Here is a 24,793-nt window from a genome sequence, read left to right as displayed (position 1 = left end):
GCCTATTAGTGCTTTCTTGGGAAAATATGTGAGTGATATGAATAAAAGATACATATTCATATATACATGAACAAAATATATAAGGCAATGAATTGGCCTGTTGTTTAGATTTCAGTCACCCGTTCTTACCTGGGTTGTAAAATTTCCTTTTACAAGAACAGTGGCTAGGAAAGTCCGTTTGACTTGAAGATATAAATTAAACTTGGACATTTATGTGAATGCCATTATCCTTTATCTCTGTTCCAGAATTAAGGAAACAGAAAACTTAGTGTGAGTGAAGACCATTTTAGAACCACAGAATATTCTGAGTTGGAAGGGACCCACAAGGATCTTCAAGTTCAACCCTTATGAATGGCCCATGTGGGGATTGAACCCACAACTTTGGCATTATTAGCACCATACTCTAACCACCTGAGCTTATCTGGGAGTGAATACATTGACAAAAAGAGACAGAATTTTTGGTTGAATTCAATTAAAAATTTTAATGACTAAATGACATTGATTGATTGATTGATTGAAAAAATGAATGAGTAACATATACTGAAAATGAGATTATAAGCGTAATTGTAGGATGTTGCAGCATCTTAGAGAAGGTTAAACTTCAACACCCCTGTGGAAGAGTGTCAGACATCATCTCTGTCCTTATGCTTTTCCACTCGTTTTCTGGGGTAAAAGAAGTTACAATAGACTGATAAGCAAGATGCTTTCCATTCTCACAGGGAAAATGTGGTGTAACTGTTGTGAAATGTGCTGACTGAAGGTGAGAGTCTCAGCTCATCAATCGGCTCCTCTTTGGAATGGGAACAATGTAAATATCCACGCACAAAAATAGAATTTAAAAAAATAAAAACTCCTTTAAGCACTGTATTCGTGGCACGAAATTTACATATTTTATGTCCTCTTCCATAAAAAAGCATCATCAAAAAGAACTTGTGCCAGTTTTGTATTAAAAGGCCTGTAGAAATCCCTTAAAATTGCCTTTGTGGTTGGTAGCATCGGCCCCAGGCTTCTGTCTTCAGGTCGTCTGGTGTTTGATGCAGGACTCTTGGTAATCAGAGCTTCTTGTTTCTCACTTAGAGGTCCTGTGGAAAAACAGAATATTATCTTAAAATATTTCACCAAAAATGCCCCTGCTAAAGGAGACTAATGACTAAATCAGAAGGTTTGCCAGGGGAAGACAAATGTAATTTTTGTTAACAGTAACAATGTTTTGGAATATTGAATACAGGCTTTGATTAGTAAAATAAATCACTATTAGTAAATATGGAAATAATACATTTTCCTCTCCCGTTAATTAATCATCTCTATGAAAAGCAGCATAAATCACTTCTGGAGGAAAATATTTGTTTTCAGAAAACAACAACGACATTGAACACAACTTGCCATCCATTTTGGAGCTGTCATTCTTTTCTACTGCTATTTCATTTTATGATGTGAATTAAGGCCATATTCTGTTTGTCTTGAGGGCTGTCAGTGGGCTCAAAGGTGTAGTGATGCCCCTATTCCAGGAATAAATGTGCATCAGCAAGATAAAATCCTGCAGACTTTTCCAGCATAAACCATATTCGGGAAGAAGATGCCAAGCTCTTCATCTGTTCAGTCTGCTACACTCAAATTTTCTCATCATCTGGACCAATCTTTGGACCAGACAGACTATTTTTCAGCTGCATTTTCATTCTCTTGCGACTGTCAAATCAACATTGGGCAACATTTTTTCTTGCCAGCGTTTCTCCGAGGATTAGCAACAGATGTCTCAATCAACACAGCAAAAACACAATTTCCCCCTTCTCCTCGGCTGGGAACACAACCTTTCATCATACTCAGATTTGGATTCTGGGTTGGTAGCACTTCAATTACTTTAAATTGGGTGGGATAACTTTGCATCTACGTAAGGCCCATGACAAACAAGCTCTGACCGCCTTCAGAAGCAGAACTGGCTTCCATATGGTGAAATAAATCCATACATTCTGAATTATCTGGATTTTTTCCTTGATGCTCTCTTATTAAGATCTTCTATCACCAGCCTTTCTATAAGAGTTTGAGAGTTTTAATTTTGCTTGACTCCAGGCAACAAAATTAATGCATCCTTCAAGCCAGATTCCCAGGCTTCTCTTTTGTCTCTTGATGAAACAAAAATGACCTAAAAGAAGGATAATAATGTTTTTTCCACACTTAAAACAGCCAGAAGACACCTACCCAGATCCAGGAAGTGGAACACCTTGTGCATGGTGTATCTCATGTTTGATGCATGGTCCTCCAAGCGAAGAACGAGGATTTGATCTTTGTCAAAAACTGTCAGCCAGTCCAAAAGATACACAACATAGAGCCCGACCTGTAACCTTACCTGTAAGCAAAAAAAAAAACCCAAACAATTAATTCACCTTACTTTCAGCAGTGAGAAACCAACACTCACCTCTGTCTTCTGAGCAAAAATCCCAGAAATGGAGACACTGACATCAGCCCCTGGGTGAACACCAGTAGAAGGGAAGATGCTTAGTCCTGTTACATTCTCCAGGCCCTAACTCTGCTTATTCCACCTTGATTTCATCTGATTTCACCTTGTGGTGCCTGGGGACATGGTTTGGTGGTGGGCTTGGCAGTGCTGGGTTACAAGTTGGACTCAACAACCCAAGAGATCTTTTCCAACCTAACCGATTCTATGATTCCATGGTTATCAGCTGCACCAGATCACGCTGCCACGAATAGCACAAACATGCTGATTCTCTGCCAGGAATTAGATTTGTGTGCATTTTGCTGCATCCTCTGATTGCAATAATTAGATTGGGGTCTAAGCTGCAGGAGCAGTGGCTGCTCAGCAGCACTAATGGTGCCTTGTCTGAGTGCACAATGAAAGCCCCAGACTATGTCAGACCAGGGATGGGAAAAGGCAGTTTTTCAGCCTGTCCTGCCCTAATCTCTGTTTTTCTTCCCTCCTCAATTTTACATAACATGTTGAAACACAAAAAGAGTAGCCTGGTATTCTTAATAGTCCAGCTTCCAACTGCATTTATAAATATTTTTTCTAAATCCTACCAGGCTCAGAAGAGAGAAACATGAATCCCAGGTCTTAAACATCTTTCATAAAAGAGACTTAATGTCTTCAAGTCACATTACCACAGAACCATTGAAGGCAGCCAACAACGTCTTTCATTTCTTATCCTGACCTGTGACCTACACTGATACCTTAATTCCAGTAGAATAAGCCATGTTTTGAATCATTCCTAAGTTATTATTATCATAATGTGTGATTCTGACGTGCATTTTTGACTGCTTATAACAATAAGCCTCCATATTCAGCAGACTTCTTTATATATGTGCTGCACAAGGATTTGAAACATCTTATTTGATTAAAACATCAGGCTAACATGGGGTAATACTGACAGGGCAGCACTCCAGCCCACAGTCAATGCCTCGTTCCACTGAACACTGGGGTAAACGTGTGACTCAATGGTTTTTTCTTAATGGGTTTGGCTTTTCTTTCACCTGGGAGATCAAGGTGAGTGACAGACAAGAGTTGTCTGCATGGTATAGTTTGAAAGCACAGAGTTTTCCCACTTGGATTTAGAATCCTTTTAAAGCCTTTCACCAGAAAGAGGAATTTTAACTAATATGTCCCTCTAATTCTCAGTTCTCTTAGGATGAGAAAGAACTTTGATTTTCTTCCCTATACAGTGTGTTCTACTGACTTCTTTTTCATTGCTGTTCTTCTGAACCAGATTGTTTCCTTCTTTAAAGCTCCAGTGCTTCCCACTATACATCACAGGCATTACTAAGGTTTCCCAAGCCATTTTCCACTCCATAATATCCATTTCTGCACTTTCATAAAATTATATGGTCACATAATGGTTTGGGCTGGAAGGCACCTTAAAGATCATCCCGTTCCAACCCCCTGCCATGGGCAGGGACACCTTCCACTAGCCCAGGTTGCTCCAAGCCCTGTCCAACCTGGCCTTGGACACTTCCAGGGATCCAGGGGCAGCCACAGCTTCTCTGAGCAACCTGTGCCAGGGCCCTCACAGTAAAGACTCTTTTCCTAATATCCAATCTAAATCTGCTGTCTTTCAGGTTGAAGCCATTTCCCCTCTCCTCTCACTCCAGGCCCTTCTTAACAGTCCTTAACCACCTTCCATGTAGCTCCCTCCTTGTACTGGAAGGTCACAATCAGGATCACCGTGGCTAAGAATGCCTTTCTCTGGGTAATATGCTTTCCACTGATTCTAAGTGAGGATCAGCTGGCAAACACCCCTTTTTCACAGTTAACATCTATCAGCAGCCATGATGTCTGTGACACCTCTCGTTTCTGAAATATATTAACAAATTGCAAAACAATTCTTTTCTGGCATAGTCACGGAATTAACAAACTAATGAGCTCACCGGGGAAAACAATTCTTACTTTTTCAACACACAGCAAACCACAAACTTAACAGATTTAGAAACTTGGCTGAAGAAGAAACTAAAAGAGGCCATTGAGGAGCACAGTGAGCATTTGTGTTTTATAATGAACACCTGCTTGTGGCTTTGTGGAAAGAAGCCTCTTCTACTCACTTCCAAAAGCACCTTCTTCAGAGGACTTCCTAAGACAACAAATAAAGATTGGCTCTGCACTCTGAGGAGGAAGATAAGAGGAAAATCCTTTCCTCCTGGTTCTCTCTCTGCCTTTCTCTGAATGCATTTGTGCAAGCAGATGGCTGGAAAATACTGTGAGATTGGCCAGCAGCAACTGGTGTCAGTCCCAGAGTCTGCAATCAGAGAGGAGAAGCTCCACTCCACCTGCCAAGGTAAGCAAGAGGAATGTCCTGTTTGCCCAACTGCTGCAGGGCTCCAGCCTATGCAAGACACTCTTTTACTGCTATTTTATCATGTGGAGGAGGCAATAACTTCAGCCCAGAGGCAAAGGAAGGAACTATTCCCCCTGAATCCTTTACAGCCTGAACAAATAAAAGAGGATTGAACAGCAAACTGGCCAGATGTGATATTTCAAGTCAATCTCTTCCGTATTATTCTTCACCCTCAAGCAAATCTGATGTCAGCTCTACACTAAAACTGTGAATTTTGGAATCCTGAGCCTGTAATACTTATCCATTTCCCTGCCAGCAGTTTCTGTGTGTCCTTTTATCATTTTCCGATGTGCACAACTTTAAAAAAAAAAAAAAAGTTTTAGCTAGTTATTGGTAGCCTTTTTTTTGAGAATTATGCTCCACATAATTTATTTCGATTTTGAGGCAATTTGGTACCACAAAGATCCTTGCCAGAGCTACTTTTTGGAAACATCTGCAGAAAGCTTACACATTAAACTGCAATCTTCACTAAATGTGCTCTCCATACGCTCGCACAATAGAAAGACTGTATTATTACTGCTGGCATTCAGCAGAGAACAGGCTGAGGAGACAGCTGAGCCTCTACACCAGCTTTTACATGCTTATATATATATATTTTGACTATCTGCTTTACAAATGAAAAAGGGAAGAAATGTGATTTCTTGCTGCTTCTTTGCACAGTACTTTGGTACCTTATTAATTTTGGTACCTTAACCTTGACCCCAGGTACCAATAAACAAGCAAAGAATCAGATGCTCTTGGAGATACATACAGGCATGGCATTGTTCAGGGTGTTGTTGTAGACACAGGCTCGCAGTGAGTAGTCCAGCACACAACCCTCAAACAGCTGCAGGGATTCTGCCACTTTTTCATGGAAATCTTCCGCGGATTTATTGGCACTGGCAAAGTACAGATAATCGGAGTACAACCTGCAGAGGGGAAAACCTGCCAGTGAGTGACTGAGGACAGGAAGGGTTTATTTACATGACAATAGCAATGAGTTACATGACCTGCCTTACACACCCTGTTCATCCAGGGACACCTTTTCTATTCATTTTATTGGGTTTTAGCTCAGAGTAACATCCACTTCAGGGAATTTTTAACAGCATCCTCACTTTCAAAGTCAGCACCCCTGAAGACCTGACCCTAGTGATTGTGGGAGCCAATATTTTCTCCTGAAGGCACATTTTTTAAAAGTATAGACTTTAAATTCGTGTTCTCCATGAATAGTAGAACTGGTCTCTGCTGATGTTGGTGCCCCTCTGTACTTGGTGCTCCCCACTGCCATGGACAGGAACAGCCCTTTTCTCAAAAGCTTAAAGTTGATTTCAAAACCAACAGAGGAATGGGATGGGTTAGAAAGAGTAATTTTTTATATGATTACCAAGCTAACTACCATCAACAGCAAGAAAGAGTCCAGATTTCATATTTTTTACAGGAAGCTCCACCTCCAATCCTACATTGCCTTTCCATCAAAAACTTCCAATTTACAGCATTCCATCTCTTGATTCCTCTGCTTTTTTAAGCTGAAATACTGCATGTAGGTGAATGGTTCCCATCTGTGCTACAGTCCATAGTGCTGCATTCCCCAAACACTTCCAGCTTTGAGGACAGCAGGACATGGGGCCACGCATGTTCAGCTGTGAGCAAAAGCCACCAGCAACAGGAATTTCTCTAAGTTACAGCAGAAGAGTATCCCCTCACTGCACATTTTTAGCACAAGGTTTACAACTGCTTAAAAAAGATTATCTAATTTCAAATTCCTTCGGGGGGGGGGGGGGGGATGGTGGTGGTGGTGAAATAACCCAAAACCTACAGGCAAGGAAAATATCAACTTTAGCATTAACCCCTGAAACCTTGAGTAAGCTTTTGCAAGGTAAACATGGTTCAAAGAGAAAAAGGAAATTCTCCTACATGGCTTAAATATTAGATCTGCTGAACATGATATTTTAACTTTTGTATTTAGAGTTAGAAACTATGACCAGAACCCAACACTACCGCAGGATTTTGAAGACAATTTTGTAACACTTGAGACAGACTCACTTCCTCAGGTGTGTTTGCAGCACAGATATGATGCCTCCATAGTACTCACCTCTCGACAAAATTCCAGAAATCCTAGATATCTTTCAGCCTTTTTGAAAAAAACGCAGGCATTTATTGCTGCAGTAACCCTTTGTATTGCACTTTATTTATTCTTTAACTTCCCTAGATTTCCACAGGTACTTAAAAATACATCATTTAATTTAGAAAGTTTAGGCCCTAATCCAGCAAAGCACTTAAGCACAGGAATAGCCCCTCTGCACTCATTATTTATGCCAGCAAAAACGGGATTTTAACTCCCATATGAAACAAATGAAGACTCTATATTCATTTAAAAAAGGAGAAGGGGAGAAGCTGAGGGACCAACTCAAGTGACTTTAACTAAATTAGGCACACAACAGCACCTCCTGCTTGTAGAAAAGTGTGTGCATCGAGACTCAGGCTTGCCCAGCTTGTCCCAGGGATGGGGGGATTGACTGCTCTCAGCAGAGCAGGTGAAAGGCTTCTTGCTGGGGGAAATCAGCCAGCAGGCATCGTGTACAGCATGGCCCTGGCTGCAATTTTCTTTAAAAGCTTTAATATGAATGCTTCGTATTTCTAATCACCCATTAAAATAAATGCATCGCTTTGAAGACTTGCTGACATCTTATGAAAAACTACATTCTTGAAGACAAGTTCTCCCTCTGCAGGGCAGTTGAGGCTTTCTTCCCGTTTTCCTTTTTCTTTTCTTTCCATCTGTTTTTAATTCTGGGGACATCTGCCTGGAAATAAAACCTTCTCAGATTAAGATTTCAGCTGTTCCACCTACTTGAAGTCCTTACCCTCCACGACTACCCATTACAATGAAATAAGGAGGCCGTTGACATCCACCATCACAAACCTTGATGTCCACCAAATATCCCCTGCTGGGGGAAAGGCCTGACCCTGTGCAGGTTAGATCAGAGCCTGTCCCAGCCCCGTGTCCTGCTGGCTACTGCAGAGAACCTGCCCCACTGCCCAGCATCAACGATGGATGCCCACTGCCCCTTCTGCCACGGCTGCTTTTGCTCCTGCAGTCCAGAGGAGCTGCCAGCAACTCAGGGAATTGTAAACAAAAAGGAACCAATTTATCATAAATACAGTAAGGGAGATGGAGCTGACTTTTCCTCTCACCCCTATTAAAGCTGGCAAAGAGCTACACCCACATTACAGAGCAATCAGGGAGTTTGTGGGGAATTTACGTGAGGAAGGCACTTCAGCCAGTTCTCTTGCATAAAATTACCATCTGTTAAATCCTGAGGTCAGGAGATGCCATTAAAGTTGAGAGCTGTATTTGCTGGTACAGGAGCTGGGAAGCATTCCCACACCTCTGCCTGTCACCAGCAGAAAAGGGAAAGCTTGTCAGGAAGCACCATCCCTTCCCACTCCGAGTCACTCTGGGCAGCTACTGCACAAACACCCTGTGTCTGCTCTTCTCCCACTGCCACCAGGGCCTGGTCCTCACCATCATCTGCATCTCATTCCTTTTCTGAGTTTTCTAGAAAACCCCTTTTCTGAGGCTTTGCCCTTGGGCACTGAAGCCCCAAGTATCCCCAGTATCCCTATGAAGCTACAGAGAAAAGGAATTTACACCCCCTTGGATCTGATCCTTTCGGACTCTGCCTCCATCCCCTCCACCCCCCCCCACTACCCTCATCATTATTGTCCTTCTTCAGAGGACACAGTGGCAAGAAATACCCCAGAAATCTGGAGGAAGACTGGAGAGAAAAACTGAAGTCCAAGAGAAAGCTGGGCATTCCTGGTTAACATGACTCCATCGTGTCCCTCAAAACAGCCACTCCTTGGTAAAAGCAGGACCCTCTTCCTGCAAACAAAGTCAGGAAGACCAAGGGTGAACTCCTGAGTAGCTGTTGGATGTACAGGCTAAAACTGCCCTGTGAATCTCTACATGAGTGTTGCACCAAGCATTTTTAAGACTTAATAAAATTTTGTATCATTTGCTGACTCTGGAGATATTTCATCATTATTAATCACCATTATTTAATCATTTTGAACAGCAAGCCCCATGAAAACATAAACTTCATTACTGAAATGAATTTAAACATTTCAAAGGACCACTTATGCTGAGACCTGTAGATGCAGTGCCCTCCTCAGCCTAGTGAGCCCTGTTGAGAACCAGGGAATCTTCACTCAGGCATTTGGCAACCTAGAAATTCTTTTTTTCAGAGCAGCTCAGGTATCCATGCATGGCACTCATGGCACTCACATTCACATGCTTCTCCTTAAAACGTTATCACAACTACATGTGCCAAAATACACAGAATAAAACCCCTTGGCATCTCTTATCACAAGCCAAGCAGCTCTGTCAACCACCACGTGAATGTTTCCTTGCATCCAGGAGAGCGAGAGGGAATAAAATTATTATAAGAAGAAAATTTTCTTGCACACTTCAGCAACGTGATCCTTGCTCACCTTTCAACAGGGTCTCTCAGCATGATGATAAGTTTGGCATTCGGTTGGAAGGCATGAATAAAATCCTGGATTAAGAAGGGAGGTTCTCCATCAGTACTGTTGTCATAAAAGAAAATCCAAGCGTTGTTGTCCCACATTGTCGAGGCACTGGCCTCCCCTGGAAATTAAAAGCATTTCTGCTGGTGACTCATTTCATTCTTTGCGTTGGGGTAGAAATTGGCTGAATTTGGAATCGGATCAAAATCGACTCTATGAATTTCAGCGTATCTTAGTCCTTGCAAATTGATCTGGCCAGTGCTCCCCAGAGCCAGGGCAATCCCACTGCCTTGTACTTTTGGGAATGCAGGGATGGTTAAAGCAGGTTTTATGGAATCCCACCTGACATATTACTGTCCATAACCACACTGCTTCCTGCCAGTGATTAACACATGCAAATATATTTAGTCTGGGCTGCAATAGACTGCTCGGGGTTTTAGCACGTTCTCCAGTGAGGAATCACAGAATGGTTGGGGTTGGAAGGGACCTTAAAGATCATCTCGTTCCACCCCCTGCCACGTTCAGGGACACCTTCCATTGGATCAGGTTCCTCCAAGCCCTGTCCAGCCTAGCCTTGAGGAAGCAGGAGCTGGTGACTGCCAAAGCCCAGCCACTGTCTCTGGAGCACCCCAAGGGTTGGCCTTAATGCACCTGATTTCAAAAGAAGTAACTTGCTAATAAATTGTACAATTCAACACAGGAAAATGTGAAAACCACTACTCCTGCTGATCAACAGTGTTGAAAACATAATCGGGAAAATCAGTGGAATTCAAAATCTCATAGGAAATATTTAAAAAGCAGCTGAATTATGTATTTGAGCTTTTAAATATTTTATAATAATAATTAAATATAATGCTTATTAATTTATATTATTATAATTATTAATGTAAAATAAGTCAACTATTTACTATTAGACAAAAGGTGTATAGAATAAGTAGCACATTTGGTTAAATGCTAGATTGTGATACCCTTGGTGTCTGAAGAAGCTCATTCTGGATGCAATGCTGCAGGGAGAAACCCAGTCAGTAACATCTCTGCCAGAATGAGATATATGATGCTTCAGCTGCTAAATAAATGATCTGATAGGGTGTTTTGAATTTTGTAATCTTCCCTGTCTTTTTAAGTAATACTGGCATTTATGTGGCACACTACTCTTTAATAAAACATATATGGAAGCTTTTTGGAAACTTCCACTCTCTGACAGTCTAAGGAGAGCTAATTCTCATTAATGAGCTTTTTCAAATCAAAAGGAATGAGGTGAAAAAATAACAATGTGGTAGGCTTATAGACTTGCACATGATTTCCCTTTTTCCTTTTTCTTCTTTCCTCTGCTGGGAAAGTCCAATAGAGATTTTAAAAGATGGCCAAAACACAACACGAGAAAGGTACTGGCTCCAAACTTCAGCTTAACATAATGTGATTCATTAATAAAGTCTGGGAGTTGTTAGAAAACACATTAATCTTCTGTCATGTTCATTTTGCCTCTCTTCAGAAGGTGATCAGGTCCATTGGCTAAACCTGGGTGTCCACAACAGCTCTGCTTTTCCATTCTAAATTAATTAGCCAAAAGCACTGCCTAATCATCAGTGGGCTTTGCCTTGTCAATTAAAACTCAATTAGCCTAGCTCCCACGCTGGGTGAAGCAGAAACACAAAAGATTAAATATAGGCCAGGGCTGAGACAGCTGTGCCACAAAAACATCAGGCAGCTCCTTCTGAGCTGTCAGGAGATGGCAAAATGCAAATGGGCACGAGCACTTGCAGGCAGGGATTTACAGGATAGTGCACTCCAGGGATCAGAGCGACCTTGGAAAGTCCCTGCTGCGTCTCTGTGACAGAATTGGCTGGACTTAGACTGCTCCATCACAGGTGTTTGCCTAAATCATTCCAAAGTAGTTAAAGTCTCTGATCTCAGCAAGCCACCTATTCCTCTCCAAATAGATTTTCAGATCTTCCTTCGTATTTCTTTGCCCTGTTCTCTGATCACGTTTGATGTTCTACTGGATTTATCCCAATTAGCTCATGCAGAGTTTCCAAACCTAAGAACACCTGTTCACACATGTGGTGTGTGAACTCAAAAACCCCAATGCATTTACACATAAAGGGGCAGATTCTCTTAACATCACAGCCCACACTGCACAGAAATGGTGTCAGCTGGATCAGCTGTCACCATCACAAATCTGCAGGCAGCACATCTGCAGACCATGGAATCATTAAGGTTGGAAAAGACCTCCAAGATTATCAAGTCCAACCCAAGATCACAGGCACACAACCACATCATGCTAAAGCATTAACAGGGACCCAAGGTGTTCCTCTAATGCATGAGCCCAGGATAGCCTGGGCTCAAGAGAGCAAATCTTCCCACAAGATGGCTGTCAAGAATTAAATGGGGGGGGGAGGGGGAATATATATATTTAAAAAAACTAAATCATTCTGGTCTCTGCTGACTCTTATAATTTTAATTTTCTGAAACAGCCAAAAAAAATATTCCTGACAATCTGACAGTGTTCTTTTCTGGTTTATAATACAGACTTAATATCTGTAAACAGAACAGGGCATACTAAACATGAGATAAATTAAACACCAACAATTAACTACGTTAAATTACTCCAGTGCAACCAAAATTTCTTATTTTTTTTATGGACTTAAAGAATTGCCTATTAAGTTGCCTAAAGAAAATATGTATAACCTCCTTATTCAGTCATTAATGGATTAACGTCATACTGTGTTTTCACAAGTCATTCCTCTGAATTTATCATATTAATGATCCCAAATAAACAAGTCTTGCTCTGAACGCCTCAGGCTGGATCAGCCCTGTCCTCTCTGCTCCATCTCTAAGCAGATGTTGGGGTTTTATTTTGGAAAATGCAATTATTACCCACTATGTGTAATATCCAAAGAAGCTTAACTTTTCAAAATAATGTAACATGATGAACTCCTGAAATGCTTACAGTCTTAATTCGATTTCTTTGTAGCCATCTGAAATAAGAAAAGGAAGATTCTAAGCAAAACTGATATTCATACAGATCCATTTTAGGCCAGCTGGCTTTGTTGTTTTTTTTTTACCAAGGTCATAAAAGGCTGCCTTAATGAGTATAATCATTCGAGATTTTTCCTGTAAACTTAATAAGAAAAGCGAACAGAACCTTAATGAAACCAGAAATGAGACCACGGGAAAGAGAAACACAAAGTGAACTCTAGAAAAAGCTGCAACAGGAGGTAAGTAATCAAAGATGTACGTTGCCAATTAGATTAGTGAATTTAATTAGTATAAGCACTTCATCCATGAAAGGACTGGAGATATTGTAAGTAGGAGGAAAATCTGCAGATGTCCTTGATGGCAACATTTCTTAAGACCCCATTTTGCAAACGTTGCTCAATGTTGACTATGTAATAAAGGGAATGATCAACTTAAAAGGAGGCTGGGGAAGTACTGAGCAAATGGGACTGCAGCCAAGTCTCTGGTTTAAACAAGGCACCATCACCACCTCATCAAGGAAGCAATAGGTTAAACTTAATTGGTTATAATGAGACCAAAACCCCAATAGTTCTGAGGGCAGGCAGCAAAAATCTTGTCTCTATCTTCTGTAGAATACTGACTTCAAGCCTATTGAAAAGTCTTTTATCAACAGGGAGCTGCCACTTGCCCAACTAATATTTTTATGGAATGTGTCTGGTTTCCCTGGGAAATGTTGAGGTGACAGAGTAAGACTGGTAAAACTCTCATATCCTCAAGTTTTCTGGGTTTAGGAAGTGACAAAAGCAGAGTTTAGAAGTTTCTGAAGTTCCTCATGGGCACTGTAAACTAATATCCCACAGACAATAGTGGATGAGCCCACTGTGTGTCATGGAAGGCAGTCCAAGGATCCTTCCCTAGAGCCCAGTGCTAACTGCAGACTTTCCACAAGGTACAAGACAACAGCACTTCTAGACCATTTGTAATGGTAATTAGGGTAGTTTAATTTTAATATCCATTAATATTATATCAATATCTTATGTTAGAGCTTAAAAAGAGCCACTTGGAGCTATCAGATCAGATACAGGATTTCAGCAGCACCCACTGTGTGTCATAATACCACAGTTAGTGTGTTATCCAGGCAATTACTACAGCAATTGGACATGAAGCTACAATTCCATCACTAAAGGCAAATGTCTTATAACTGTATTTAAAAGCCACATAGATGAGGCACTTGGGGACATGGTTCAGTGGTGGCCTTGGCAGTGCTGAATTAATGGATGGACTCGATAATCTCAGAGGGCTTTTTCAACCAAAATGATTCTATGAAAACAAAATGAAAACTGTGTTTGAAGGAGTGACCAAGGTCATTCTCATTCTTAAAAAAAAAACAACCCACATGAATTAAATGCTGATGTTCATCAGATATCGGGTAATTGCTCTGGCATTTTCTAAAGATAATCACAACCTTTTAACTAAGCAAGTAACCACCCTCCAGGAAAAGACAAAAGAAAGCCAAAGTCAGGGGCTCTGTGCTGAGAACCATTCACATGTGGGAGAACACCCCTCTCACGCCTCAACTCTGAACTCTGCCAGTGTGGAGGCACAGAGATGCATTTCAGAGGCTGTGTTTGCCCTACCAATGATGATGTTGTTCATCTTGCCACGCTCCCTCACTGCCTCACTCTGCAGCACGCTCTGAATCTGATGTGCTGCCAGGTCAAACAGATCAAGGTAGTCTTCCACCGGGTAGCGGTCGTGAAATCCATCCCTCAGACGGATGATTCCTGAAAAACAGCAAAAAAAAAAAATAGAGAGAATCAAAAACAACAATAATAACAACAGCAGGGCAAGATTAACCACTGGTGCAAGCCAAGATAGATTCATGGACATGGCTGGCCCTGAGCCAGCCAACATCAGCACAAAATTACACCGATGAAGTGCAACCCTCAGACAAAAGTGCCGATAATGAAGTAGCTGAGATTCGAGATACTCTGTGATTACACCATAAATTCACAGTGATAGGAAGTATTTTAAGTGTTCTGCTTTATAGTTCCTGCATGAATAGCTTGCATTTATTTTCTTCTAAATTTAGCTTTTGGAATGAATATGAAAGATAAGATCCTACTTTCCTTTGCACCAATATAAATTGAAGTAATATTGGAACTCCCACTAGATTTACTGTTTTGAGAATGAGAACAGGCACTGATGCCAAATATGCAAATACACACTGGGAAATCATTCATGTTTTTTTCTTTCACAGGTATGAAAATAAAACTCCATGGTAGTGTCTTATTTTTATCCTCTCCTTCTCTACACTTCAAAGTGTGTTCAGTATCACCTTCTCTCCACATTTCTCAACATCTTCAGCCACATCTGTGATTTTTATACTCTTCTTTCCACTCCTGTTTCCAAATCTAGTCTCACTTCTCCACTTGCTGTGCGTGCTCCCCACACAGGAATTCTCAGCTCTCCCTTTCTTGTTCCCACAAGGCCAATAATTATCAATTATGTGAGAGCAAAGCTCAGCAAGGGAGTTCTTTTGTCCACTCCCTCTGATTTTCCCCTTTAGGAAAGTGGGATTTAATGAGGGTAGGAGAAAGTTCAACAGTGTATTTTGACTTGTTTCGAGGGTAAAAAAAAAAAGTGCAAGCGTGGTGCTACAGACAGCCTTGGTTTGTTGCCACCCCACTCCTGGGAATAGAAACAATGGCAAGGAGCCAGGAAAGAGGAACAGTCAAGCTGGGATAAAGTCCTGTGGAGCATCAACCACCCCAGCAGAAGGGGAAAGCGGTGATTTGCAAAATGGGGCCTCCCCGGAGGCCTGTTAAACTTCAGCTGAAATTAGTCAGTCTCATAAAACTCCACTGAATCAGAGGATGCCATTGAACAAAGAGACTTTCTTGTCCAGACTAAGTGTTAGAAACCAAACCAAGTTAATAGCCAGGAGCATAGGAGTCATATCCACTCACTGGCTCACAAAGGCAGCCGTCTCAGTTTCACTTGTTAGTGTATTTGTCATATTCTCTGTTTTGGTTGGGTTTTTTTCCTTTATTTTTAAATAGCAACCATTAGGTAATGTACTTTTGAGGCAGAATGAAAGGACTGAGCCACCAGGAGCAAACTTAATCTTTCATTCTCAGTGGCAGAGAGCTTGAGATGATCAGAAGGTCATCTCTACAGATCCCTCTCCCATGAGATCACAAGCTCTGCAATCTTTCCTCATTCTCAAGCTTTACAAAACAACTTCAAAAAAATTTAATTATGCAAAGAATGTTCTCTTCAAGGATCAGCACTTGGTTCCCAGTGGCTGACCACAAGACTGTGCAAGTGGAGGGTTTGTGAATGCCAGCACAGAGATAGGAATTCACCCTTGTTCTCAAATTATGTGCACTCCAGCCTGGTTTGTTGCATTCTTCTGCCTGTTTGGTAGGTCAAGTTCTGAGTTTCAGTGAGCCTAGTCTTGCTTTAGTGAGGTTGGATGTGCTACCTCCTCCAACATACATTCCAGGCATTTATGTTGATGTTAATGTAAGTGGAGAGAACTATTTAGCATAAAACATTTTAGCTTAACATATCAGCTCGGTTCAGCCTTTCCTGCCAGCACTCTCATGGAACACAAGATCTTCCACAGCTGGTTTTGCTGACAGTGTCTGCATCTACAAACCCAGACTCAGCAGCACAGCATCTTCAGCTGGAAAGTGTCCAAGTCTAAAATGGCCTTTTTTCACTGATCTGACTTTCCACCTTCAGAGCAGGAGATAATCCTTATCATTTGTGTTCAGCTCTAGGGCCTCAGTGTAAGGAGGATCTAGACCTGTTGGAGGGAGTCCAGAGGAGGCCACAGAGATGCTCTGAGAGCTGGAGCCCCTCTGTTCTGGATTCAGGTGGGGAGATGTGAGCCTGGAGAACAGAAGGTTTCAGGGAGACCTTAGAGCCCCTTCCAATGCCTAAAGAGGCTCCAAGAGAGCTGGAGAGGGACTCTAGACAAGAGCAAGGGGGAATGGCTTCCCACTGACAGATTGCAAGGTTAAATGAGATATTGGGAAGAAATTCTTGGCTGTGAAGGTGGTGAGGCCCTGGCACAGGTTGCCCAGAGAAGCTGTGGCTGCCCCTGGATCCCTGGAAGTGTCCAAGGCCAGGTTGGATGGGGCTTGGAGCAACCTGGGCTAGTGGAAGTTGTCCCTGCCCATGGCAAGGGGTGGAATGAAATGGTATTTAAGGTCCCTTCCAGCCCAAACTATTCTATGATTCCATGTTCTGTCTTCAGTCCGCTGCTGACTGTGATGAAGGAGTCCCTTTCATGGCTCTTCAAGGAACCCCATGATGCTTCTCTTGCTTGACTTGGTTTCACTCCTCAGTTCACATGGGTACCTCCAGTGTCTCTTAAACTGGTCCAAATTATCTCAAAAGCAAAACTGTATTTTCATTATATTGCTTTAAATCTTAGTTTACAGAAGGTATTTAGAAATTGTTTAAAATACTTATTAGCAACGTTCTTATGGCATTGGCAAAGGGAAAAAATAGGAAGTGTATGAACACAATCCTCTCTGTGGCTGGGAAATTCTCCTCACCAAGCAGCAAGGAACAAATCCCTGTCTGCAGGAGCTCAAAGGTTCTTCTGGGATCCAGGACATGGGAAAGAAAGATGGCAATGACAAGACCACATGCAGGAGAAATAAAGAATTTAAGGTATGACCCCAAAACAAAGAACAGAAGCAGCACTGCAGGTGTCCCAACGCCTCAGAAAGTGGCCTTCCTTGCCTGTAGACACAGCAGTTCATTAGAAGAGATATTTTCCCATTGCAAGGAAACTTAAAAAAACTCCAAAGGAAAGTAGTGATCAAAGTCCTCATCAAGTGATCTCCCCCACAGCACTAAGTTTGTCCTTGTTCCCAAGGCGGTGTCTGCCATGAAGTAACAGCAAATGAAAAACAGAAACAAAGATGTCCCTAAAATAACCATTATCTTCCTCTTAGAAATAGTAAAATCACTGAAAAGCCTGTGATCTTTGATACCAAAGTCATACAAAGTGAGGGCATGCCAGCACTGAGCAACTAGACTCAGTGGGAAAATCCAGTGCCTGGGTGGAATACTCATCCACATTTAGAGGGAGCCACTAAGCACACAGCAGGAAGGAATTGAAAATGGCTCTTCTGTGGCTCATCTAGCCTCTAACCACAAGATTGACCTTCCTTGGCATCCACAGAAGAGAGCAGTAGAAGGAGATAAACACTTCAGACAGATGAAACAACGTGCTCAGCCCCACTGCCCCGAGACAGCCTTTGAAGGTGCAATCATGAGGGGTGGATGCGTTTTGCTCAGCTGGTCATAACCTCAACTACTCAAATCTTCCTTCAGAGACAGAGGGTGACCTCATGAAATATTGATGTCACCCAGGAAAAGAACATTGAAAATATGTGCAGGTTCCTTGGCGTGAGAGAGATTTCTCATGCAGAGCATCTCGACTGTTCAGTGTCGACTGGAGCTGCAACACTAATGAAGCTCCTATCACAGCTGTGTTTATTGAACCATAAAGACTGAACCCACCCACATTTTAAATACTGGCCCATCATTTATTCATGTGAGAAAGCCTTTACAGAATTTTGCAACACAGAACTATCGCTGCTGTTCTCCAACTCCCCCATCACAACCTAGTAGCTCGTCTTCCTGCCTTTACGAATTCACAGGGTTCACGAATATCTTGTGGATTTTTTTTCCCTAGGTCTCCCAAATCACTGCAAACAAACCAAATGAAACGTGCACGGTCTCAAAAGGTTTAACCCAAAATGTAGGCTGAAATGTCCCGAGCATCCGCCACCTGGATTTCTCAAAACTATCAACTCCAGTGGTTTCTGGGCAAGCCAGGAAGGAGCAAACCTATAAACTTCATCCCAAATGTGTACGAAAGTTTAGGAGACACAACCTGCCTGGATACCAGAGGACATGTTCACTCACCAAAGCGTTTTCTTGTCCACCAGTGGGGCTCTTTGCTTGCTGAGAACCGGACCTCAGGGTGCAGCCTGAGCCGGTCGTACAGGTCCGTGGTGCCACACTTGGGCTGGCCAATGATGTAGAAATGGGGCAGGCAGCGCAGGCGATAGTGTTTGCCCTTGTAATGGTACAAGTGGTTCCAAAATACCTTCCTGAGGTAATCAAAGATGATCCGAAAGCGCTTTGAATACAGTGCATAAGAGTTTGTTGCATAAGGGTCTGTGGTTGAGTTCCCTCTGTACTCTTCATACCAACAAGGGTTCTTGCTATTTGGAAGGAATTTATTAGGAATTACTGAAAACATCTGCAACATAAAGAACAACAATTTCAGTCAAGGCAGCAAAGAGTCAACAGTTATTTTCTTGCTTAGCACAGTGAGAATAGAAACACTACGTGGATATTTTTAACTCTTATTTTTTTAAATACAAAGCTGACCCCACTTATTGCTTCTAATGACACCAGAACCAAATCCTGTACAAACTGTTGGACTGAGAGAAAAGCATTTAGAAATCCTTTTATTTTAAGGCCAGAAAGGGCCTCGATAATCCTCCAACTCCTCTCCAGCCCCAGGAAGTGAATTTTAAACTCAAACATGTAATACTCAGATCAAATTACCTTCCAGTTTTTAGCTCTGCAATACAAGGTGTGCAATGACCAGATTTGCAGCAAGGAACACTGGTAAGCAGTTATTAGAAAGCTTCTTTTCTCATTTATCATTTAAGGTGACAGGTAAATCTAAGTCACAATGATTTTGCATAAGACAAGGTAAAAATTCAATAAGGATGTACAGCTATGGGAATACTGCCTGATTTTTTTGCTTCAAGTGTCAGGACCACTTACATGACACATCCATTCTGCCCATGACTCAGAAGGACGTGATCTACAGTGTCAACTTTACAGATGGTGTAAATCAGGAGACTCTAGATGGTGTTAATCACTATATGAATGTGTAAGCAGTTGCACTTTTTGAAATGTAGGTAAAAGATTGATCCAAAAGTCCCGAAATAAGGAAATATAAAGCAGTTTGAGACACACTTCAATTCATACTTACGTGTGGTTCTTGTTTCCTCAGTTCTTCTAAATCAGGGCGCTGCCTCGTGATAAAGTCTATCTTTGAAGTAATGGTGTCAATAATTAATTTAATGCTTGAGTAATCCTTTACATATGAAATATTCATTTTTGAAGGCTGGTAATGGTCTTTCATGTCACTAAGGCTTTCATTGTCCATTAAGCTTGGATTGCTTGCAAAAGCTCCGTAATGGAAGGGAGACGGTATTAACAGCAGGCCATGCTTGGCTCCAGTCAGTATGTAGGATACCATCACCAGAGTCATTACAATCAACCCAAACATCAGGCTGCATAGCTTCCCCTTCCTCAAGCAGAAAAATCCATTCCAGCTCTCACAGTGATCAGTCCTTACTTCCAAAACTGCGAGCCACTTCATCTGCTTGCTGTCGGTGTACAAAGGGATCTTGTTTTCCCCTTTGCAAACAGGACACTTCTGGTTATTGTGATCAGGCCCACGGCATCTGAAACACTGTCTGTGCAAGTCATTTGGTAATAAATGTATGCAACAATTAATACAATACCTCATATTACTGCCATTAAACTCCTATATTAATGAGCCAAGCACAGCCATAAAAACGTTTCTGAAGCGTGTGAGTCATCTTCTGTAAGTCTGAAATTGTTTAATTCCTTGAGTGATTCTGCAGCTACTCAGCAACGCAAAAGGACAGGTTCAAACCAGAATAAAAAGTGACATGTGTCACATAAAGAGAAAAAAAACCAACAACCAAGACATAAAAATAGATGTACTCTGGGTGTAGTTTCCAAAAATTTGGCTCAGTAAGAGGAATGTGGTGAAGTAAGAATCAGCTGCAAAACTGGCTCAAGTTTTTCCCATTGAACAAAATGAGAAGGAAGAAAAATTGTTACATAGTGTGAAAATATGCAAAAAACAAAAATAACTCATTGTCCTCTGATTTCTGTTGGAATAGGAAAATATGGGTAGAAATTTCCAGGTTTTCTTAAAATAAGAAGGTTCCAAACTGGACTACTGCTACTGGAGGCTTCATCTTCCCAGAGATGGTTTCAAAGGTTTGCACTGTACCACCTAAAGAAACAAAAAGAGATATATAGATATACACAGACATAATATCTACATTCCCCTTCATCCAAAGCCATAACAAAGCACAACCTACCACAAGTAATTTCACAATTCTATTGGAAAGATGTCTTCTGTTTGCCAAGTGTATTAATTACAGCATTCATGATATTAATCCCAGGAAACATTTGGCTCCAGGTTCACAGTGAGCTGCCCTTGCTTTTCAATCACCCATCTGCTCACATCAAGGACTGGTTGCTGCCACAGGTAAAACTACACGACTTCCCACATCTGCTCACTAACCTATCTAACAGATCTTAATCTGCTCCTGAAATATGGGAGCATTTTTGGACAGTGTCCAGTAACACAGGTTTAAATAATTACACTCTGTCTCTACGTGGGGACCTTAAATTAACTGTCCTGAAGTCAGGCAGGATCCTATTTAAGAGAACAAGGCAGAGATAAGATAACAGTCTCCTATCAAATATATGAGATAAAAAAGCAAGCAAAAAACCCAATAGCCATGAGTAAAACATTCAGAAAATTGAAGTGAGTAAAAATCAGACACAAGGAAAGGCTAATGACAGGATCTCAGGTTTCTGGAGCAAATGATGGGTCCTCTTATTACCCCTTATAAGATGCTCAATCAGAGAAGTATTTTCATTACTATTATGAGTCCCCACAACTTGACTATTTTTCCTTTAGCTCTATCAACACCTATTTTTGATGCTTAAGAAACATTGCTATAACTCTAGATAATAATTCCTGTTTCATTCCTACAAAATTATCCTGATCAAATCGGGCAGTCACTTCAGATTAATCATCTTCCCTCTAGCTGTGTTTTTGTTATGAGACAAAGTGCTTTTGTAAAAATTATTTGTATTCTTGATGTTTCTCCCACGTAACACTGACACATGTTAGAGGCTTTCTGCAATCAGAGCAGGTAGGCTGTGTCTCAGGGACTCAAGAATAATTAGATAAATATTGAACAAAAGTATTTGCAAAATAGTTTCCTAACCAAAAAAAAAAAAAAAAGTTCATTTCCTTAATGACTTAATTCTCTAAGTCAGATGAGACAGACAGAAGTCGTGGCATAATCATTCCTGACTATATTTAAACCAGAGGGAAAGAAATCAGTGAAAGACTTCTCAAAGAAACTAATCTTAAAAACTTCTCCAAAGGAACAGAACTGTGAAGATTTTGACAGAAGTCTGAATGACTGGAGAGACTAAAATCAGATTCACTGTAATATTAAACCTGGAAAGTTTGTGCTTTCTTATACATAAAATATCCCCCCAATGGATGTTCAAAAGAAAGACCTCGATGGTTGTCCAAACACAATCAATGGTCCTAATGGCTGGAGAGGAGGAGGACAAGAAAGGGATGTCCTGACAAGAAGTGAAAGGTTTCCTCTTTACAAATAAATATTTCAGGCAGCAATGAGACACCTGAGTAAAGATTTTCAAAGATGAAGTAAAGAAGGCAGAAGTAGTGTCAGGGCAGATTCAGGCGTCATCTACGGAGGCAATAGAGGAAATGAAAACAGAAATAGTTCTAAAAAAAAAAAAAACCTGCAAAAAAAGAGAGGATGGAGATGAGAGCCTTCATCACAAATGGTAGGGAAAGGGGGGTGGAAAAAAAGGCCCTCTTAAAAAAGATCCACGGAGAAGTGGCTACAGGTTACAGCAGTACCTGTAAAAGATTTGGTAACCACAAGGTACCCTGTAGCATCTCTTTAATTAAATTAATCATGTGCTACACATTTGTTTTTATGTTTCTTTTCCTAATCCTTTTACCCTGAACTACTTCACTCTGACCCCCAGGTGAGTATCTCAATACTCTCCCAGACCTCTGCTCTCCAGCTCCTCAGGTGTTTATTTTCAGAGAGATTATGTTACTATGTTACTACAGTTTTGTTTTCAGAGGGACCACAGTTACTATGCACTGTTTACGTAGAATAAAGAAAAAAATACAATTTCCATTCCTCTTCTAACAGGGATCTGAAACCTGCTCAGTGATACTGATTGAATGGATTTATCTGAGTCTTATAGAATCTATTTTTTTTTCTATTATCTAGGTTTGTGTATTTGACATTAACTCTCAAATTTTTTAAAAGAGCAATCAGGGATGCATTAATGAATACAGAGCACAGGATCTTATAAAACCCACATAACATTCTCTGTCCTTTCTTGTGTCCATTTGTGTGTTAATAAAATGGACCGGAATTCATTGAACCCTTCCCAGATGCAGACACTTCTCATGAAAATCTGCTACAAATATTACAGACTCAAGGAAAAACCATGTTAACCACATATTTGACAGCTGAACTAAATGGTTTATCAGGAAGCTGATACAAGGGGAGAAAAGAGAAATATGTTTAGGCTACAGTAAAACTGAGATCTTAATCACAACCATAACTCATGTATACACACTACAACAGGCTGCTTAATTAAATGATCAGTTTGATGACCTATTACAGGGCAATATGACAGATTACTCAGCTAGTAGAATAGAGACATTGAGCTCATTTTTTTTAATAACTGCTAGTTGCCAATGTACCATTTTACATGATCTTCCACCGTCATGTTCGTGTAATAAAAAAAAAAAAAAAAAATGAAATAAACACATAAAAGTCAGGATAAAATTCCCTACTGCCACTCCCTCCTCTTTGCCAGGAAGCTTTTAACAGAAGTTCATTCCCCAACAATTTGCCACGCCACGGAGGATGCTCGCCAGAAGGGCAGGATCTTCCCCCAGCCCTCATTTTCCTCATCCACCCCATGAAATCAAGACATTCATGGAATCTTTTCTTTTGTTTGTTCCTTCCATTCAACATTCCCAGCAGTCATAACCACAGCCACCAACACACATCACCTTTTTTACATCTCACTGCTGAGAGCAGAAGGATTGCAGCAGAAGGAAGGCTGTGAGACTTGAGCTGGCAATAAACCATGTGTGCCTTTTTATATTTTAGTTGCAAAACTGCTGTCTGTTCGCTGGCAGAATATTACTCTCTTTACACAACCAGCAGTGTCTTTGTATATTGAATAATGTAGCATGTAATTTCCTCTTGTTGAGGTGAACAGTGAATTATTTATGACCTTGTCTATACGGCGTTTGTCTGCTGTACATTAACGTGTGTCAGCTCTAACCACAAAGCAGAAATCAGCATCAACCTTTGCAAGCTCCTTGGCCCTAAGCAATCCTCCTCAGAAAAATAAGGATCTTTGGGAAATATCCTAACTAGGAAACGTGGATATACAAGATGACACACGGCGGAAAGGGGGAAAAAGGAATAGCTGTCTTGGGTTTCTATATATTCCCACTGAAGCCCAGGGCACCTGAATCACTGTTTCAAACTGAAGGAGGCTCAAGCTAACAAATATATTTCTATGCAACAGAGAACTTAATAACAAACAGGTGAGCCCTTTACTTTGCTAGTCTCCCTGTGCAATTCCTTCATTCTGTAAGAGGAGGAGCCCTTGGATGCTCAGGATGCAGGAGAAAAGGTTAAGAGGTAACACTTGCAGCTACCACAAAAGCAAACAGCAAAAGGCTGAGCTCCCTGCTGGAGCTTTACACAAAACCTCTGAAAATGCAGTATCCAGCATGCCCTACTCATCCCCAGGTGGGAAGCTAAATAGGGTAAAAAGAGAAAATACCCCTAAAATAAAAGATGCAAGACTTTTCATCATTCACATGGTTTTGTTGACTATATAAAAATATTTCAAGTTCTATTTAATTTCTATTAAATAAACATTTACTAAAATTACTCCCTTTTCTCTTAAAGGATTGTAAGGGAAGACTGCAATCAAACTGGCTATGGAATTACAGAAACATGGAATCATTGAGGCTGGAAAAGCCCTTTCAGACCATCAAGTCCAAGTGTTAACTCAGCATTGCCAAGGCCACCGCTAACCCACGGCCCCAAGTGCCACATCTACATGGGTTTAAATCCCTCCAGGGACAGGGACTCCACCACTGCCCTGGGCAGCTGCTCCAGGGCTGGACAACTCTTTTAGAGAGGAAGTTTTCCTTAATATCCAACCTAAACTTCCCTGTTGCAACTTGAGGCCATTTCCTCCTGTCCGAACCCTTGGGGGAAGAAATCAACAGCCTATAAGAAGAAATTGCTTTCATATGATCAGTCATATAACTACAACTCTCCTCTCAACTATGAATAAGGTAAAACAGATGGAACAGATTTTACATGCATATACATCTTCTGGATATCTAAGTGTATGACCTGTTTTTCAGGTCACCAGCCTTAATATTTAATATGCTTTCCTGTCTGTCATAATTCTTTGAAACAAAGATAAAACAAACTTTTTCTAGTACTCTCCAGGCTAAATTTTGTACTAGCCTTGTTATTTTTAATCATATTCAGCTTCTTCTA

The 24,793-nt window shown here is 41.1% G+C and overlaps 1 protein-coding gene across 1 annotated transcript in view; it reads right to left on the bottom strand.

Moving 5' to 3' along the window:
* Positions 1 to 455: 455 nt before the first annotated feature.
* The window catches only part of CHST15 (carbohydrate sulfotransferase 15), a 47,762-nt gene continuing 23,424 nt past the window's right edge, over positions 456 to 24,793 (bottom strand). Inside the window, exons 2-8 of the mRNA XM_064663583.1 lie at positions 19,345 to 20,406; positions 18,258 to 18,597; positions 13,940 to 14,086; positions 9,309 to 9,465; positions 5,590 to 5,746; positions 2,197 to 2,344; positions 456 to 1,082 (exon numbers count right to left, since the gene is read on the bottom strand). Of these exons, the coding sequence (XP_064519653.1) occupies positions 892 to 1,082; positions 2,197 to 2,344; positions 5,590 to 5,746; positions 9,309 to 9,465; positions 13,940 to 14,086; positions 18,258 to 18,597; positions 19,345 to 19,887 (1,683 nt within the window). The 5' untranslated portion in view covers positions 19,888 to 20,406 and the 3' untranslated portion in view covers positions 456 to 891. The remainder of the gene's footprint in view (positions 1,083 to 2,196; positions 2,345 to 5,589; positions 5,747 to 9,308; positions 9,466 to 13,939; positions 14,087 to 18,257; positions 18,598 to 19,344; positions 20,407 to 24,793) is intronic.

Source organism: Pseudopipra pipra, chromosome 8 (assembly GCF_036250125.1).
Source record: "Pseudopipra pipra isolate bDixPip1 chromosome 8, bDixPip1.hap1, whole genome shotgun sequence".
NCBI lineage: Eukaryota > Metazoa > Chordata > Aves > Passeriformes > Pipridae > Pseudopipra > Pseudopipra pipra.
The sequence above is the reverse complement of the archived record's forward strand: the minus strand, read 5'-3'. Positions and strand labels throughout refer to the sequence as shown.